At 34.8% G+C, this 19,586-nt stretch overlaps 1 protein-coding gene across 1 annotated transcript in view; it reads right to left on the reverse strand.

The window, feature by feature from the left end:
• Positions 1-9,525: 9,525 nt before the first annotated feature.
• LOC111473539 (uncharacterized aarF domain-containing protein kinase At1g71810, chloroplastic) overlaps positions 9,526-19,586 on the reverse strand; it is a 14,831-nt gene continuing 4,770 nt past the window's right edge. Inside the window, exons 8-21 of the mRNA XM_023119020.1 lie at positions 18,703-18,793; positions 16,960-17,001; positions 16,732-16,840; positions 16,297-16,411; positions 16,147-16,196; positions 15,951-16,029; positions 14,985-15,035; positions 14,733-14,874; positions 14,601-14,645; positions 12,470-12,574; positions 12,314-12,355; positions 11,744-11,923; positions 11,183-11,275; positions 9,526-10,053 (exon numbers count right to left, since the gene is read on the reverse strand). Of these exons, the coding sequence (XP_022974788.1) occupies positions 9,949-10,053; positions 11,183-11,275; positions 11,744-11,923; positions 12,314-12,355; positions 12,470-12,574; positions 14,601-14,645; positions 14,733-14,874; positions 14,985-15,035; positions 15,951-16,029; positions 16,147-16,196; positions 16,297-16,411; positions 16,732-16,840; positions 16,960-17,001; positions 18,703-18,793 (1,249 nt within the window). The 3' untranslated portion in view covers positions 9,526-9,948. The remainder of the gene's footprint in view (positions 10,054-11,182; positions 11,276-11,743; positions 11,924-12,313; positions 12,356-12,469; positions 12,575-14,600; positions 14,646-14,732; positions 14,875-14,984; positions 15,036-15,950; positions 16,030-16,146; positions 16,197-16,296; positions 16,412-16,731; positions 16,841-16,959; positions 17,002-18,702; positions 18,794-19,586) is intronic.

Raw genomic sequence — 19,586 nt, forward strand, 5'->3', positions numbered from 1 at the left:
ATTGATATGACCCACTTTGTAATCGTTACAAATGATTTGATCCAAATCGTTCATGTGGTGACATGTGAGTAGGAGTATCCTATACAATGAGTTTGTATAAGACTAGACTAAGAAATATTTAAATCTCTTTATAAATCTGTTAATTGAGGAAATTAATATTTCACATGATAATCATATGATCTTAATCTGAGTGAGTTATGTCCTACCTATGAGGGTTTGTCCTTTGATTTGTATGGGTGAAAATGGCTCTTGTAGCCGATTCAATATGTCTACCACTTTGGGGATTTCACCAAATGATAACATAATATCATGAGATGGAATTTCGCTCCTTTTTATATAAGGAAAGCATGATTAATTGTTTTCTTAAATACTTATTTTGGGACTTGAACAATGGAGTCCAACCTTCTCACTGGCCTGAGAGGGACTTAGTTTATGGTTGAATTATCAACAAATTGTTTATTAGAGAATTAGTGGTACTTAAGGTGAAAACTGTAATTGCATGGGTAAAACAAACTTTTGATCCAGCTGTAATTATGAACAACTCGTGAAGGATCGACTTGCTTGTAATGATTATATCAATGGACACAACTTGTTAGTGTATAAGAATGCAACTCTAGGTCTATAGTGGAATGACATATAATTAATGAATGAAAATTTATTAATTAAAGAGTTTAATTAATTAATTTTATATAATTAATTTATTAAACTCTTGACCTTGTGTTCGAGTCATAGCAACGAAGATCTTGTAGAATGTGAAAGAACTTCTACATTGAATACTTCAAGAAGTCTTGCAAGTTAGGGTTTTTACAAAGGGAGAGTTCTTACTCTCGTATTTATTGCTTTGTTTTAATTAATAAGAAAATGATTAGAAAATATGACACCGTAGTTTTATGGTAGTTCGGTCAAACTCGACCTACTCCACTCCCCAAACGCCGCCTCTTGGGAATTTGAATAAAACTTTTTGGATCAGAGCCCAACCACTACACTGCTCCTTTTACGAGTGCAAGAGCAAACTCAATCCTTTCCACGGCTCAGGATCAAACCGGTACACCACTCTTTTTACGAGTTCAAGAGCAAGCTCAATCCTTTCTACGGCTCAGGATCAAACCAGTACACCGCTCTTTTTACACATTTACAATTTTCCAATTTTCTCACACAATTTCCAATTTTCTCAAGCTACAAAGATTTACAATTTTCCAATTTCCTCACAATTTTCCTTCCAATTTTCTCACCCTACAAATATTTACAATTTTCCTCCCAAGCACTACAAATATTTATAATTTTCAAATTTTCTCACACTAAAAATATTTCAATTTTCAAATTTTCTCACACTACATAGACATCACTCTCCTAATGGAATAAGATAAACAAGTGAAACCTTGGGGAGAGCAATGAAAACTTTTTAATTTAAGATCGAGGATACTAACTTGTGTATTGTGAAATGTTTTGTGTGTTTGTTCTAAAATTAGAAAGAGGTAGAGTTTAAATAGTGATCGAGTCCTAAAAATAGGAATTGATACGTAACACTAAAACTTGAACTGAAATGTGTACAAATATATAGTAAAAAATTATAGACCACAGGTTTCATTTAAATATATATATATATACAAATATATATATTATTTTAAATAAATATTAAAAATATTTTAAATTCATTCTTATTATATATAAAACATATTTAAATGTAATAATATAATAAAAAAATGTTAATGAAAACAATGTGATTAACCATTTAATTGTAATTGAAAAGTTTTATAAATCTAATTGAAATCATTATAAATGTAATTGAAATGATTTTGAAATGAAATTTATAAAAGTAATGGAAACTTTTATAAATGAAAACTTCACCATTTGTTACTCTACCAAAGTTATAAATGTTATACTTCGATTGGTGATGTCAATTTTGCTGATCTATGATGTCAATTTTGCCGTTGGTCCATGATGTCAATTTTGTCACCACATCATCAATTCAGGTATCTTGTTTTGAATTCGATTGGTCCATGATGTCAATTTTTCCTCTACATCATCACGCCGGGTATCTTGTTTAGACTGGAACTCCTTCGTTTTATCTCTAATTTGAGTGAACCAAAAAAGATGTTGAAATCATTATTCCCAACTTTACACTGTAAACAAAATACTGAGAATTGTTAATAATTGAAGGTAGGTTTGTTATCATCAAAACATCAATTAATTAATTAATTAAAATTAATTAATTTGAGATTAAGGCGAAAAAGCTAACAACTCACATAAGAGGAGTGACTTGCACGGACGAAAAGGAATGATGACTGAATCTTCTTTTTCAAGTATGAGGGGACATTGCAACAATAACAAGGAAAAAAGAGGTCATGGACATGGTCGCGGACATGGCCGTGGTGGCAGAGGAGGTCATGAAAATATCTCACACACCAATGACAATGCCAACCTCTAGAAGTTCAAGAGTATGATCAAGTGTTACTCTTGTGGGAAATATGGGCACTATGCGGTAGAGTGTTGCATGAAGAAGCGCTATGTGGAGGCCAACCTCACACTCACGCTAGATCAAGAGCCTGCACTGATGTTGGCCGAGAAGATGCCCAACCTGTTGATGCTCAACGAAAAAAAGGTTATGTCGAACCTTCTCACAAAAGAAGAAGACTGAGTAGAGACCAACATGTGGTACCTTGACAATGGAGCAAGCATCCACATGACAGGAGATCGAACAAAGTTCAAGGAGCTTGATGAGAAGTTCATTGGAAACGTAAAGTTTGGTGATGGATCAATTATATCAATCCCAAGCAAAGGATCCATCTTGTTCTAGTGCAAGAATGACGACAAACGTTTACTGACCAAGTGTTAGGATCGATACCAGTTGTTAGCTCTGATACCAATTGTTAGAATTGCTCAACAACGCACACACTCGATCAAGATGAACACAAAGAACAGAAGAGAGAAAATACAAGGAGGAATATTGGCTAGACTTCAAGTATGTAGAATACAGAGAAGGAAGAAAAGGAGATTGTGAGAGCATTAATGAGGTATATATATGGTTTCAATTTACTAAATATAGCTTCAAAAGATTTAAATATGAGATATAATCTAATAAATATATCTTTATCAAATCTTTACCAAATATCTACCATATATATCTTTATTAAATCTTTAAATATCTTCCAAATATATCTCTACTAGATCTTCCACTTGGAGACTAATCCAATCAACCCCAACAATCTCCCAATTAGATATTGGTCCAGCCAACCCCAACAATCTTCTACTTGGAGACTAATCCAGTCAACCAAGAATTTCATTCTCAATCTGTACCATATCAATTGAGGCTTTGCACAACCTCAATGTTCCAACATCAACACAAAATGTTTGATGGATTCTTTGCACCCTCTATCTTCTCCAAACATATCACCATCTTCAACTAACCTCCGAGTGACATGGTATCGCCTTTTGTGTTTTGAATGATAGACTCAGTTCCTTGCCAACTGCATGACACTCTAACTATCAACATGAAGAATCTTCTTGCGCTGCTTCTTGCCTAATTCTTCTAGATAGTCTATCATCCATATCATCTCCTTTCTAGCTTCAGCTAATGCCACGTACTCAGCCTCAACAGATGAAAGAGCAACGCATTTCTGAAGCCTAGACATCCCATCATCCATGGCTTGCTCCCACTTAGTTGTATCCTCCAACTGTAGGGTCTCATCAAGGGGCTTTCGTTCTCCTTCATTAGTCACCAACCAATAGTGTAAAGGAACATACCTATCTGGTACTTTGATGGCTCTGAATGATCTTTTCAACACCTGCTCAGGTGTCACTTAATCTTCTTCTGGTTTCTCAGCAACAGTTTCATGAGGTTCTTGAGTATCTGCTAAAACATCACTAGGTGAATCTTTTAACAACTCAACCTCAACTCCAACTTGCTTCCCCTCTGGTTCTTCAGCAATAGTCTCAGGAGTTTCTTGAGTGTCTGCTACAACGTCACTCTGTGAATTGTTCTGCAACTCAACCTTAACTCTCACTTGCTTCGTTGTTCTGGTACTTTACTTCAATTCTCTGACAATCTTTGTGAAGCTAACTCGCTTCTATTTGCTCATAACGCAGTTCTCACAATGACTCATATCAACAGATTTCATACCTTCCAAAACTCCTTCCGCAGCTAGCATCTTCATTTCTTTTATGCTCATATGTCCAAGTCTATTATGCCACATACTTGAATTTGAAGCACTCTCAGCAACAGCAGCTATGTTCATACACCCTACAGTGGTGTATAAGGTTCTAGATTTTGTGCCCCGTGCTACTACCATAGCACCCTTCATAATCTTCCACGAACTCTTCCCAAGCTTTGTTGCATAACCTGTACTATCCAACAGACCAATAGAAATCAGGTATTTCTTGAGACTAGAAATATATGTGACATCCTTTAATGTCCACTGATTTCCTGTCGGAGTTTTTATACAGACATCCCCTTTTCCTTCAATCTTCAAATCTTTGTTGTCGGCAAGATACACCTTCTCGAAATTTCAGACTTGAAATTTCTAAAAAACTCTTTATCTAAGATGTACCTGAATCCAAAATCCAGGATTCAATTGGACTGTCCAGCTGAGAATTAAAGCATCCCTAATGTCTTCTGCTGAATTTACCGAATCATCGTCATCTTCTGATTTGTGATTCTGCTTCCTCTTTGTACAATCTGCCCGAAAGTAACCTTTTTCTCCACAACTTCTACACTTTACATTTGGTTTATTTGTAGATTTTCCTCGGTTCCTTGATTTTGATCACCTATCGTTTGAGCCTTTTGATTTACTTCTTCCCCTTCGATCAACACTGAGAACATTGCCCGATGAATCTCCGATTTCCCGTTTGCAAATACTTTCGTTAAGAACAACATCTCGAATTTCATCGAACTTCAATTTATCAGATCCTCGTGAACTGCTGATCGTGGCAACAATAGTATCCCACGACTCGGGTAAAGATGATATCAAAATCAATGCTTTAATTTCATCCTCAAAATTAATTTCTACCGAACTCAGTTGACTTGTGATCATATTAAATTCGTTTATATGATCAGCAACAAATCCACCTTCAGACATTTATAGATTAAACAATCTCCGCATCAAATATACCTTATTCATAGCCGACGGTTTCTCGTACATATTCGATCGCTCAACAACACACACTCAATCAAGATGAACACAAAGAATAGGAGAGAGAAAATACAAGGAGGAATATTGACTAAAGGTTTTATATTGATGACTTCAGGTATGTACAACAAGTAGAGAATACAAAGAATGAAGAGAAGTACATTGTTGAGAGCACTGCCTAATGGGGTATATATATGGTTTCAATTTACTAAATATAGCTTCCAAAGATACAGAGATATAATCTAACAAATATATCTCTATCAAATATCTACCATATATATCTCTATCAGATCTTTACAAAATATCTTCCAAATATATCTCTACTAGGCAACATGCTCCATATCCCAACACCAAGGTATACTTTATTCCAAACTTGAAGAGTAAGATTATCAGTCTTGGTTAAATGACGAAAGAAGGAAACAAAGTGAAGTTAGCTTGCTCATTTCTCAAGATTTTCGACAAAAATAAAACTTTGTTGGTGAAGGTAAAATAGTCCATAACCGCCTGTACAAGATACTATTAGAGACCAGCTAGCCCACCTCTATATTAACGTCACTTGCAAACCCAGCTTGGCTATAGCATGCAAGACTTGGGTATGTGAACTTTTAGATGCTCAAAATGATGGGAGAGAAGAAGATGGCTATAGGGCTACCCAAAGTCATACGCCCGAACCAACTATGTGAAAGTTACCTAGTCTTCAAACAAGCAAGACTGTCGTTTCTAGCTTGAACCAGTTTCCATGCTGAGCGACCACTGCAACTAGTTAATGCAGATTTGTGTGGTCTGATCACCACATCATCAATTGACGGTAACAAGTATTTTCTCTTACTTGTTGAAGATTATAGTCGTTGGATGTGGGTGTACATGCTCAAAGAAAAAGGAGAGGTATTTGTGTTTAAGAAGTTCAAAAGACTCGTTGAAAATGGGTTTGATCACAAGCTAAAAACCTTGCGTTCCGACTGAGATAGAGAGTTCTTATCCCAGAACTTCTCAAAGTTTTGCGAAGAGGAAGGTATCAAGTGTCAACTCACCGCACCGTACACTCCACAACAAAACGGTGTGATCGAACGAAGACATCGCACCATAATGAACATTGCAAGAAGCTTACTCAAGAGCATGCAAGTCCCGACGATCTTCTAGGTCGAGGAAATACGAAATGTAGTTTATTTTCTAAATTGTTTATCGACAAAGGTGCTGGAAACTCGTAGCCTCTATGAAGCATGGTTCAGCAAGACACCTCACTTCGAGTATCTAAGAGTCTTCGGTTGTACAACACATGTTAAGACTGCAAAGCCATATATAAAAAGCTTGACGATGGAAGCCAAAAGATGGTGTAATTTGGCGTAGAGGATGGAACCAAGGCACACAAGTTGTATGAGCCGCAACATGAGAAAATTTCTGTAAGTTGATATGTCGTATTTGAAGAAGAGAAGAAGTGAGAATGGTGCAGCTTTGGCGATAACAAGCAAACTGTTACAGAGTTCATTGCCCAGGAAGAAGAGGGAGACACTAAAGACCCAGAAAGTGCATCGACAGTGACACCAACAAGTCCACACATGTCATCACCGATGACACTGAAAGACATGATGAATTCTTTAGAACAAGAGAGATCAGACAAGAGCACAGGAGGATCCACAATAGAAGACGGACCAAAGAAGTTTCGTTCTCTTGCTGAAATTTATGCCGATACACTTGAAGAAGAACTGGATCCCGATGAGTTAGTGTTGGTCGTGACCAAGGAGCCGACAACCTACCATGAGGCAGCAACTAAGACAATGTGGCAGGAGGTCATGCAAAAAGAGCTTGAAGCCATTGAGAAGAACAAGACGTGGACACTAACTAACTTACTGCTCGAATACAAGCCCATCGGTTTGAAGTGGGTGTTTAAGTTGAAGAAGAATAGTGAAGGAAATTTCATCAAACACAAAGAAAAACTCGTGGCGAAGGGATACATGCAACGACAAGGAGTTGATTTTGAGGAGGTTTTTGCGCCTTTGGTTAGACTGGACACTGCAAGGTTGATTCTTACCCTTGCAACTCAACACGGGTGGGAGGTCCATCACTTGGACGTCAAATCAGCATTCCTAAATGGTGACCTCCAAGAAGAAGTGTATGTTGCCCAACTTGAAGGGTTCGTCATCAAAGCCGAAGAACACAAAGTGTACAATTTGTCAAAGGCCCTCTACGGATTACGACAAGCACCAAGGGCGTGGAACATATGTCTAGACGAGCTTAAAGAGTCTAAACTTCATGAAGTGCTTGCAAAAACAAGCAGTGTATACAATAAACAATGGGGCTGAAACACTCAAAGAGTTCAAGCAGCAAATGATGAAAGAATTTGAGATGACTGATATCGAGTTACTCATGTACTACCTTGGTATTGAAGTGGACCAAAGGAAAGAGTGCATCATGCTAAAGCAATTGGCCTATGCTAAGAAGTCGTTGCAGCAATTTAAGATGACAAAGCAAAGTTACAACTCAGGAAAGATGTTGAAGGAAGCTTGATGAATTTCACTGAGTATAGATGTGTCATCAGAAGTCTAAGGTATTTGACTCATACTCGTCTGGACCTTTCATATGTTGTTGGAATAGTGAGTAGGTACATGAAAAAGTCCACTATGATGCATCATCAAGCAGTTAAGTACATTCTCCACTATGTGAGGGAACCACAAGCTATGGGTTGAAGTATCAAAAAGGGCGAGGTCTTGAAGAACTAGTCGGTTTTATCGATAATGAAATAGCTAGAGACATTGACAATAAAAAAAGCACTGTAGGAATGACATTTTATCTTAACAAAAATTAGATCTCTTGGCAATCTCAGAAGCAGCCGACTGTGACACTATCTTCTTGTGAGACCGAGTTCATGGTAGCAACTGTGGCATCTTGCAAAGCATTGCAATTGAGAAATTTGTTGAGCAAAGTGACTAGAAGTGAACTAAAGCTGGTACCTCTCTATGTTGACAACAAATCTGTGATTGCACCGATGAAGAATCCGGTATTTCACGGACGCAACAAACACATTGACACTCGCTTCCACTTCATCTGTGAGCGTGTTGAGAAGAGACAAATTGTTGTGGAGTTCGTATGCACTAGAGAGCAACGTGCAGATATTCTAACCAAGACCCTAGCAAGGGCTAAGTTTGCAGAGATGTGGGAATCGTTGGGAGTGAAGAATCTCGAACAAAATCAAGTTTACTAACTTATATAGTAATTTTAGGAGAATTGTTCGTAGACTAAGTAGAATAAGTTACTAACTTAAGAAGCAACTATAGGAGAATTGGTAGTAGTTGCCAAAGACCAAGTTTTGTGTTTGTGAATCAAGTTTTGTGCTTTAATTAGAAAACTTGTTAGTGGTTCTCAACTCAAGGTTAAAGTTTAAGGAGTTAGTTAGTGCTTTCTCCACTATGCAGTAAACTTCTTGAGATCATGTAGTTAACTCAATGGTCGGTCAACACATGGGTGTTGCTCCCTCAAACTAGGATGACTATATCGTCAAGTGGGAGAGTTCGTCATCTAACTTCCCATGAATGATGTTCATGCTAGCAAACACCATACTATTCATAAGGTTTTGTGATATAAACCAAGACATCAATTATGCAATATAAATTTGAAGGAAGATGTGAAGAAAATGTTGTTAAAATTATCAAAAGATGTTTCAATTCATGTCAGATAGAAGAAGAATCAAGTTTCATTATAAATTATGAGTTCATAATTGTGAGTTATGGTGTTTATCTAATGTATTTTAAGGCTTAATTACATCGTAGCTAATTATGACCCTAAAGTATACATCGTGTTAACAATAATCTCATAATAGTCACTCGCATGTTTACATTCAAGTAGCTTAAGTTGTTCATGTATGCACTCAATTTTATATAGTAATTAATTTGGTATCTACTAATACTTTTATATAGTGCTATAAAAAAAAACATAAAAATGTTAGAAGAATGTGATTCTGAATAAAGACAGTTTCTTTTAGGACAGTTAAAAAGTATTTTTAACTCCTCAGCAATGGTTATGAATGTTATGTCTAGGTGAAATGAAGATAAAACGACAGAAAATTGAGAAAATGAAAGTTATGAATAACGTGCATTTAAAACTCCATTGAGAAAAGACACAATACCAAAAATGAAGAAGAAATGAAAAAAAAAAAAAGTAAACACATTCTATATAATTTTCTCTAAATCTCGTCTCTTCTAGAACCCCTATTACCTGACCTGAACATTACAATCGAGTAAATGAATAAAATCCTGAACCTGAACAAAAACATGAGTCAATGAAATCCTAAACTTCGTCGGGTTTCACTATCTCTTTGATTGAACGAGTTAAATAGGTGAAGTAACTCTTTTCTTGAACGAGGTAAAGCGGGAATGAGCAACGACGCAATGAGAAGATGATGAGGTAAACATAAATATAAACCCTACTCTTACTTATATGGATGTTACCCACGAACATATAAAAATAAGATGAAAAGTTTAACATCCAACTGTGTAACCAATCTCTCTAGTGCCTATAGAGCTCATTGTTTATTTTTCTCAAGAGAAGGCTCTGGCTTAACAAAATAACATAGAAACATTTAATTTGTAATAGCCTGATTTTGAACGCCCAGTTTGCATCTTAATTCAAAATTTCATGTCAAAATATGCATGCTTTTGAATCATGAATTCTCCTTCCACAATCTTCTTCAAAATGAATGGATCATTATCCTCCTGGACATGAGGAGAAGTAGAAACTGATTTTGCTATGAATCAAGACGTTTTGAACATTATATTTTTTTGTATATCATATCTCATTTTTGGTCCCGGACGCCAATTCAAATGGCTACTTAGCTCCACATCCTCCTAATGGTTCTTGCAGTAACACGGGAAATCAAACGCCTTGCGACCTCGACTGGAAGGTTAAGTATTTGTTGCTGTGATTCTGGTGGGAGCTACAAGAAAGGCATCAAAGAGAAATCGTAAAAACATTGAATGACAGACCACATATTCACACTAAGAATTAGAAAAAAAAAAAAAAAAAAAAAAAAAAAAAAAAAAAAAAAANGACAGACCACATATTCACACTAAGAATTAAAAAAAAAAAAAAAAAAAAAAGGCACTGAAGTACTAATTGTCTCAAAATGTCACAAGAGAAGAGAACAAACGTCTACAGAGTCATAAATTCTTTGAAAGTTGCCTCAAATTAAAATTTAATAGCCATTTCCAACTTCTTTATAGTCCAAAGAACACTAGGCCAAGCCAATATCATACACAAAATAACTCTTTTCTTCAAGTGCATTTAAGTGCTCGTATTATAACATCTCAAAAGTACATCCCACATGATGTTGGATATGTTGGATGAAAGTCCCATATTGGCTAATTTAGGGAATGATCACGAGTTTATAATCAAGGAATACTCACTCCATTGGTATGAGCCCTTTTGGAGAAGTCCAAAGCAAAACCATAGAGCTTATGCTCAAAGTGGACAATATCATACCATTGTGAAGAGTCGTGTTCATTTAACATGGTATCAGAGCCATGCCTAAACTTAGCTATGTCAATAGAATCCTCAAATGTCGAACAAAGGACTCCAAAAGGAAAGGAGTAGGCATAGTAAAAAATGAATAAAACTCCAAAAGAAAAGGAGTCGAGCATCGATTAAGGGGTGGCATACTTTGTTCGAGGGGAGGTGTTGGATGAAAGTCCCACATTGGCTAATTTAGGGAATGATCATGGGTTTATAATCAAGGAATACTCTCTCCATTGGTAAGAGCCCTTTTGGGGAAGCCCAAACTAAACCTAGGAGAGCTTATGTCCAAAGTGGACAATATCATACCATTGTGGAGAGCAGTGTTCATTATTTAACCTGAGAAAGATTATATTAGCTAGAGAAGAGATTATAACAATAATATGTTGCATTTTTAACATGTAGCAAGCGATGAACAAACATGTGGACTAGTCATGATGTCTATAGATGATATTTTGAAACATGATTAAATTTCCTAGACATTTTTATGATCAATAAATAAATGTGAGGTTGTTATAAAGACATATTGGCAAGTGCATATATTAGATCTATACCTCAGGAATAACAGAAAGTACGAATAAAATTTCCTGTACATATGCTTCATCAAACCCCGTTATCTGATTCTTATTAGCTCTCTGCAAAGTTACCTATCATGGTGAAAAAGGTCAACAAGATAGCATAAGGTTCAAGAAACAACCCAGACAACAATGTGCCATAATTAGTTCAAAAACATTTTTCAGCTCTGATATAGAAACTTGAGAAAACTCATATCCATGGTAGATTATGGGCTAGGGGCATTGTGTACATAATATAGGTTCTAATACATTCTCATCAAAGCTGGAATTTCGTGTAATAAGTATATGCCAAATCTTATAGGTCATAAAAAATAGAGAATAAAATAGATTTCTTTTACTTGTTTCTATTAAACCACAAAAACACTCCCTTTGTTCAAATGAGGTCATTTTTCCACCTCTTTTTGCACTACTATAGGATCACTAAGAAGCACCTTTTTTTTGCATAAACCATAATTTTTCCAGTTTCTTTTATAAAAGGACCTAGTTTGGTCTACAAATTCTTAATTTCATTAGTAATGCTAGTAAGAGTAAAGGACCAACCTGATTAGAAAGATTTTCTTGAGATCCTGACAGCAAGAGTATAAGACGATTCAATGTTCTCAAGTTATTCACATCTTCATTGGTCATCATCGATACAGAAATTGAGGAGCCAAAAGGTATCCTTGGAGCAGTTATAGAATTTATAGAATCCAATGTTGCTAATCCCAATGCATCCAAACCCTGACAATACCCACACACAAAAAGCAAAAAGAAACGAAGAGATAAAGGAAATATGGTATGCATCAAGAAAACTACACCGATTTATAATTAAATCATAGTACACTATTCACGGGACTGCCTAGATAGGTTCCAATACCTCCACTAAAGAAACACAAAGATGTATAAAGTAAACCAAACTGTCAGTTCACGAAAATTAGTCATTGGAATTTGGCAACAATTTTTGTACAAAAAGAAAGAATATTTCTTAGAAATTCTAAGATGAATTGATCAAAACATAAGTTTCAAGACATGAGAACATTTGAGTGGTAAAATAATACCTTTTCTTATAATAGACTATCAATCAAATTAAAATCATGTAAGGAGGGAAAAATGTATAGGCCAAAAATTTACCTTGGCTATTTCTTGGAGAAGTAAATCTCTCAGGAAGGAGCCCTGTATAATATGTTAGATTTTTTTAAAAGAAAAGAAAAAAAATTAAAGTCACTAATCATAAAGGGAGACTTTAGAGATGTTACTTAAAATGCAGACAAAAAAGCTAGTTCATACCTTATCAGAGAATGCAAAGGAAAGGACTTCCTTGACTACTATTTTGCTATCCGAGTTCTCTACAACTTTTCTCACCGAGGACTTCTCGATTCTAGCACGAAGTGACTGCCAGAAGAACGATATCATTTTAATATATATACACACATTAGAATGAAAATTATTATCAATCATGCAGAAGATGTTTACAAGCATGGATGAGTTTAATGAGCAAGGGAGCAACACAACAAGTCCTTAAGGTGGATAATTCAAGTTCGGATGAATTTAATAAGCAATGGAGCAACACAACAAGTCCTTAAGGCCGATAATTCAAGTCCCCAAAATCGACAATTAAATCCCTTATTCCGTTAGGAATCACGACTCTCCACAGTGGTATGATATTGTCCACTTTGAGCATAAGCCTTATGAACCCACAATCATTCCCTAGCCAATGTGGGACTATCTCCCAACAATCCTCAACAATCCTCCCCTCGAACAAATTACACCAAAGAGCCTCCCCCCTGAGACCTATAGAGCCCTCGAACAACCAATCCTTAATTGAAGCTTGACTCCTTCTCTGGAGCCCTCGAACAAAGTACACCCTTTGTTCGACACTTTAGTCATTTTTGACAACACCTTTGAGGCTTAAAATTCTTTGTTTGACATTTGAGGATTTTATTGACATGACTAAGTTTAGGGCATGACTCTAATACCATATTAGGAATCACAACTCTCCACAGTGGTATGATATTGTCCACTTTAAGCATAAGCTCCGATTGCTTTGCTTTGGGTTTCTCCAAAAGGGCTCATACCATCTTTACTTATAAATCCACGATCATTTCTAAATTAGCCAATGTGGGACTCTCTCCTGAATCTCTGTCATAGAGACAATATTAGACCTTTTTGCTCCTGATTTGACATGCTTTGAGAATTATAACAATTACTCATCGTTCTTACATCTATAATCATGTTCAAGAAAAAGCCATGAAACATTCATGACACATTCTATGTCATCGACTATTCAACCTTCACTTTCAGAGTTTCTTGAATTAACCCAAATTCATTCTTCATAGAGTTCTGAAACTCCATCACTCCCTTTCCTGTCGCTTCCTAATTGACCAAGAATATAACTTACCAGACAAACCAAGTCATTTGAGGTCCTTGGACCCTCCCTCTTGAGATACAACTCGCATCCTAACTAAATACTAATATATCCATAATAACATTCTAATCATTTCAGTCCTTGGTTCCATACGATTAGTCATTTTCAATCACAACCTGCTCTAATACCAAAAATTGATAAGAACTAGAATTTACTACATATCACTAAAAATAGACAAGGAAAGATTTAGAGAGCTTCTCATTTCTTCGACGAAATAAAAACCTCTTCCAAGTCTCCAAAATTTTTACTTATACAATTCAATATCAAGAAAACTAATTAATGACTTAAATCAATTTTTCCTTGCACAATCAAACCTTCCGTTGGACGATTTATCAGTTATTCACAATTTCTAGAGATATAAACACAATAATAAAAAAAAGATGAATCAAATATTTCGACTTCGATAGGAAGAAAGCCACATTTATTTGAAAAATCTTCACTATAAACGTGTTCATAGTCAAAAAAATTCAAAGTTTTTGAAGAACATTATATAAATAAATATATAAGCTTCTTAATAAGTTTTTCTAATTTCATACCTTAGATATTATTTCAAGTTAATTAAAAAGTTTAAAATGTAAAAAACGAATAAAATGTTCCTTAAACAATAAAACACTAAAAGAGATTTTATAACATTGATAAAATTATCATGTAATAAAATTCACCAAAACTTTGAATTAAAATTAAATAGGAAATATAAAAACAATAAATTTTTAATAACACATGGCTCAAAAAGTGTAAAAGAAGTATTTTCGAAATCTAATTAAATAATAGGGTCAAGCTTTGTACGTTGTTAAAAAAAAGAAAGTGATTAGGATTAAAGAAGATAGCATTATTCCAACAAGGGTCTCAAAAGGAGAACTTGAGTTTAAATACCCTTTCCCAAATTTAAAATACACAAGTGAATAAATTAACTTTATTAAACAATTGAAGCTTAATTTGAAAGTACAAAGCATTTTGATCCATATATTGATACAATAAAATAGAAAATCTCACCTCCGTGATCAGAGACTCCAAACGATCAACTCTGAAAACTCCTTCCTATCAAGAAAATATAATGTTATATTTAAGAAGGGAATAAAAAATTCAATGAACTAATCTTTATTTAAAAAGCAAAAAATGTTTCACTTCATAAAGCAGGGATGTCAAGGAGGATTTGAGCTTGGGCGAATTGTCGGTGAGTACTTTTCTAGCAATCCATGGATATGTACTGCCTAAAACTTTGTAATTTGGATCAAAACTGACAGCAATTCCCTCCAATACTGCAAGGCTAAATCCATCATCGAAGTAAACCAATGATTTTATCACCTCGTTGATAACATAAAACTACTAGTTTTTACCATGCAAAGTACATATCTCACAAAGAGTAAGTATGACTACCTTCTAATAACGAGAGAAAAATATGAAGGTATCCGGAATTTGAATTTATACCTGCAGGAAAATTTAAAAGAATATCAATGGGAATCCAAAAGTAAGCTAAATTTTAAATTTTTTATGTGAAAAGGAAAATATTACTCTTTTAGCCCAGTGAAAATATTAAAACATGACAAATTTTAACTTCTATTAATACTCTGCTTTGACAACAAGCCCACATCCAACCACCATTGCCCTTGGGTACCAACGATATCCTTAGAAAAAAGTAGCAATAGTTGAGGATTTAGGTGATTGAAGGGTAGAAAACAAGCTAAGATGGCTTGCCATGTGATCTCTATGTTGACGTTTGTCTAGTCTAATCATCAAGATGGCTCTAAGGTTCAATGCACCACCTAATCATTGAAGCAAAGCATGAATAGATTGCACACACGCATGCATAGAAGGCGCGCGCACACTCATGAGACCTCCAAAGGAGTTGCACAGCGTGTGGACACTAGCCCCGGCCTAAGTAGGCAGCATTTGCATGTGTCTGCCCATGCCAACTCCATCCCTCGACCAACATGTATGCATCCACCACTTGCTGAGTTGCATCCACACACCAATCAACCACCCAAATGCCTCACCTACCAGTCCCTAAGCCCTACCAACGCACTACATGCACCAAGCTGAACATAATCTCTACGAATCTCCGAACACTTCTAGGGCTTTTACATGTACTTTTATGTTTTTTTAGAATTGAACTCCTTTTTAGACCTTATCCCCCATCCATGGTGTTAGCCAAACTTATGTCTTCTATTAGTTTTAAGCTTCCTTTGTTCAGACTTAACTTTCTCACTCAACTTAAATGGATTAAAATTTCTTAAGTTAAGTGAGCAAGTTAACTTTTCTTCACTTTGTAACCTAGACTTGAAAATACAAAGAATAATGAAACTAGGATTGTGATTGGATGGTAAGCGTCGAGAAATACGGTACATTGTGGTTCCTAGGTTTCCGAGAAGGTCTCCGAAGCTAATACTTCTTACTCCTTTAGAAACAGCATTTTGGAAGACAGCTGCAGCCAAAATATACGTGAGATTAATACCTAATCCATGATAACCCTTTAGAAAATTACCATAAAACTCAAGAAAGCAGTTTATTGATCCACGAAATTTTTAGATAAACAAAAAACCTGTTAATGCCTGTGTGACTGCTTGTCTATCTGCCGTTGGTGGAAGAAGCCTATAGAGACAAGAAAAAAGTCACCCCAAAAGGTTAAGTATCATATGAATTATCTATAACAGGAAACAAGTAGAGGGAAAAGAGGGAAAAGCAACAATACCCAAGGGTGACAAAATCCTTGGCTAATGCATCAAAATCACGGTTTACAAGATGGAGACAAGCTTCAATAAATCCATCGCGAAGCTCTTGTTTAAATTCGCCCATCATACCAAAATCTGACAATAAAGCAGGTGCATAAATATTAGCTCATCAAGATATATGGTCTTATCATTGTATGTAAAAAAAAATTAAAGATGAGAAAAAAGTTTGACATTGGTATCTGGTTCAAGTCTGAAACAAAAAGTTTGACAACAATCATAAAACTGTTTTTGGTTCGCATAATATGAAATTTCACAATATAACAATGGCTTTCTATTTTTAAATTATTTTAAAGTAATACACCTTATTATAACTTCTAACAGTGAAGGGGCAAAAACTTAAGACGTACAATCAAGCTCACTAAAAGTAGAAAAGATGAAATAGTTACGGATAATACCTAAATAAGCTAATTTTCCATCAGAGGTGCGAAGAAGATTTCCCGGGTGAGGATCTGCATGATAGAATCCATATTCTAGAAGTTGATTGAAGGAGCAATATACCCCAACCTGATTGGGACTAGGAAAGAGATTCTATTTAGAGATTACAAAAGGAAACGCTACACGAGAAGATTACTTGAGAAACATATAATCTATTTGTAGAATCTCAATTAAGTCTTGAAAATGACCTCGACCAAATAAAGATCCTTCACTTCTGTTAACTTCTGGCCCTACATAAATAATATGGAAGATAAGTAAGCAAAGATCCTATTAAACACTCAAAAAAAGAATTATATTCATAAACTAATAGATTCATGTTACAATGTGAAATGAAAATTGTTGAAAATTGTTTTTATTAAAAGAGAAAAAGTAATTGGCCCTAGCAAAATAGTCTCTCAACTTGATTGCTTTCCTTCTCACAAAATTTAGTAAGGTTAAACTTACAAGTTGCAAGGATACCGCAATAGTCAAAATGAGAGTTTTGAGTTTTTATTCATGAAAAGGTTGTTGATAACAATGCGTCTTCGTAAACTAACTAAAACAAAATCCTCATGCCCTTTACACAAACTAACTAAAACAAAATCATAGGCATAAAAAGCCTCCAATCTTTATATTGAAAGAGTTATTAGAAAACTTTCTTTAGTGTAAGCACCAAAGATCTTTTAGCAAAATCTCATCTTTCAAATCAATCAACCATTGATCCTTCTGTGAAAAATCTTTAGTTTCTTTCTAACCAAATACTTTAAAAGAATAGCAAAACTAAAGAAATCCAAACAAAACTGAACAAGTCTTAGCAAGAATGTTCCATAAAACAGCCCAAAGATCTCGACCCATTAGCTCAAAATAGTTGGGTGAAACAAAGATTCCTCCTTCGTTTTTCAAACAAGTTCTTGTTTCAAACAAACCATACAAACACCAAATGGCTTGTAAGTAAAGCGTATATCAAGGAAATGCACGAAACTCCAACCTCACCATGAATTTTGATTCTCATAAACATGTTGTACCCCCCCCCCCCCCCCCCCCCCCCCCCCCCCCCCCCCCCCCCCCCCCCCCCCCCCCCCCCCCCCCCCCCCCCCCCCCCCCCCCCCCCCCCCCCCTCCCCCCTCCCCTACACACACATCATTATGGAATCTAGCCTATTTCAACACACTATTTGAAAATCAGATTTTTCTAAACAAAGTTTCTCTAATAGTTTTTTTTCTAATTTAATCATTTTATATAAATAAAAATTTCAATCAGAATTAAATATATATATAATTTTAGATTAAGATTGAAAATTTTGTAAAAAGAGAAAACCTTTTATTGAGAGATTAAAAGAGTAATTATTGCTCAAAAGGGTACAAATTTCAAAAAGAGTGAAAGAGAAAAAAGTAAAGAGAAATTCAAACAAACCACAATAGGTAGCAAATAATAAACTTAAAAATTTAACAAAGAAACTAATACAGAATCAAAAGAATTAATGTTGAATTGCCAAAAAAAATTGGAATAGACATCTAAAAGCTCCATCAAGTATTAGCAAAGAGTCTCAAACTTCCTTTTAAGGAAATTGATTTCATAAAGAAGCTTCTCCTTCAAAGTTCTACTCAATTCCTTATTCAAAGCAAAAAAATTAGCACTAGATACTAGATTTAACTCCATAAGAAAGGTTGAAAATAAATCTCAAAGAAAGCCTCGAAAGATAAAATTCACACATCTTCAAAAGGAATAAATAGAGGAAAAAACCAAAAACTTCTTGACCTTCCAAAAAACAAATCAGTTTTCTCCAAAAATGATAACCAATAAATAAAATCATTACAAATAAAGAAATTGGACAAGGTTGGCATAAAAAATTCCTATCCAACGATAATTTTGTCATCTTCCATCTTATCGATATGTCGATCAATAGTAACTTTACTCATTACTATCTCAAAGGATGAGTCAAGCAATAGTACCTTTACCCATTCCATAATAAGGACCCTACGAGTTGTGTGCTCGATGAACATTCGAGGAACCAACACATCTTGCAAATTTCCATACAATTCTCTGCTTGATCAATTGTAGAATAGCTTAACTCAGCAATATGTATGATTTTAGGATGAAATTAAATTATCAACATGTGTTGGTTATAAATATGCTATTTATGTGTAATTATTAATGATTTTATTTTATTCTAACTCCCATTATTTCTTTGTATGTATTGTGTCTTTCTTCTATGTAATAAGAATTTGTATCTTAGTATTAAATTATTGAAATATGAAGATATTTTTATTCCATAAAAATTAAGAATGTAATTTTGCATCTTAAGCCCGTCATAAACATTTTATCCCAAGACACGTTTATAAAGAAGGATGATGTCAAGCTAAGATACCTACTTGTCACATATAAACAAATTGTTAATATCACTATCCCCTAAACTAGCTTGGCATTATTAAAAATGAGCTTCATGGTGATCTTCAAAGTCTATAATAAGAAGCTATAAGGATGATTAAAGCAATGTCCACATGGATGGTTGAAAAAATTTAGTCAGGTGATTGAAAACTTTGGTATGAGGAAAACACCCTAGATCATCCTATCTATTTATAAGCAATATGAGAGTGGTTTCACATCCTATTACTTTTATATGTTGATGATATTGTTCTTACAAGTGATGATATATTAGTATTATCTCATTATTGATATTTGATGGTATTATCAAATCATTCTGTTTTTTATAAACGGTATGAGAACCGTGTCATCTTATTAGTTGTATACGTTATAGATGATACTGTTATTTCTCCTTACTCAATTCCATTAAAAAAAAAAAAAAAAAAAAAAAAAAAAAAAAAAAAAAAAAAAA

This window comes from Cucurbita maxima, unplaced genomic scaffold (genome assembly GCF_002738345.1).
Source record: "Cucurbita maxima cultivar Rimu unplaced genomic scaffold, Cmax_1.0 Cma_Scf00130, whole genome shotgun sequence".
NCBI classification, from domain to species: domain Eukaryota; kingdom Viridiplantae; phylum Streptophyta; class Magnoliopsida; order Cucurbitales; family Cucurbitaceae; genus Cucurbita; species Cucurbita maxima.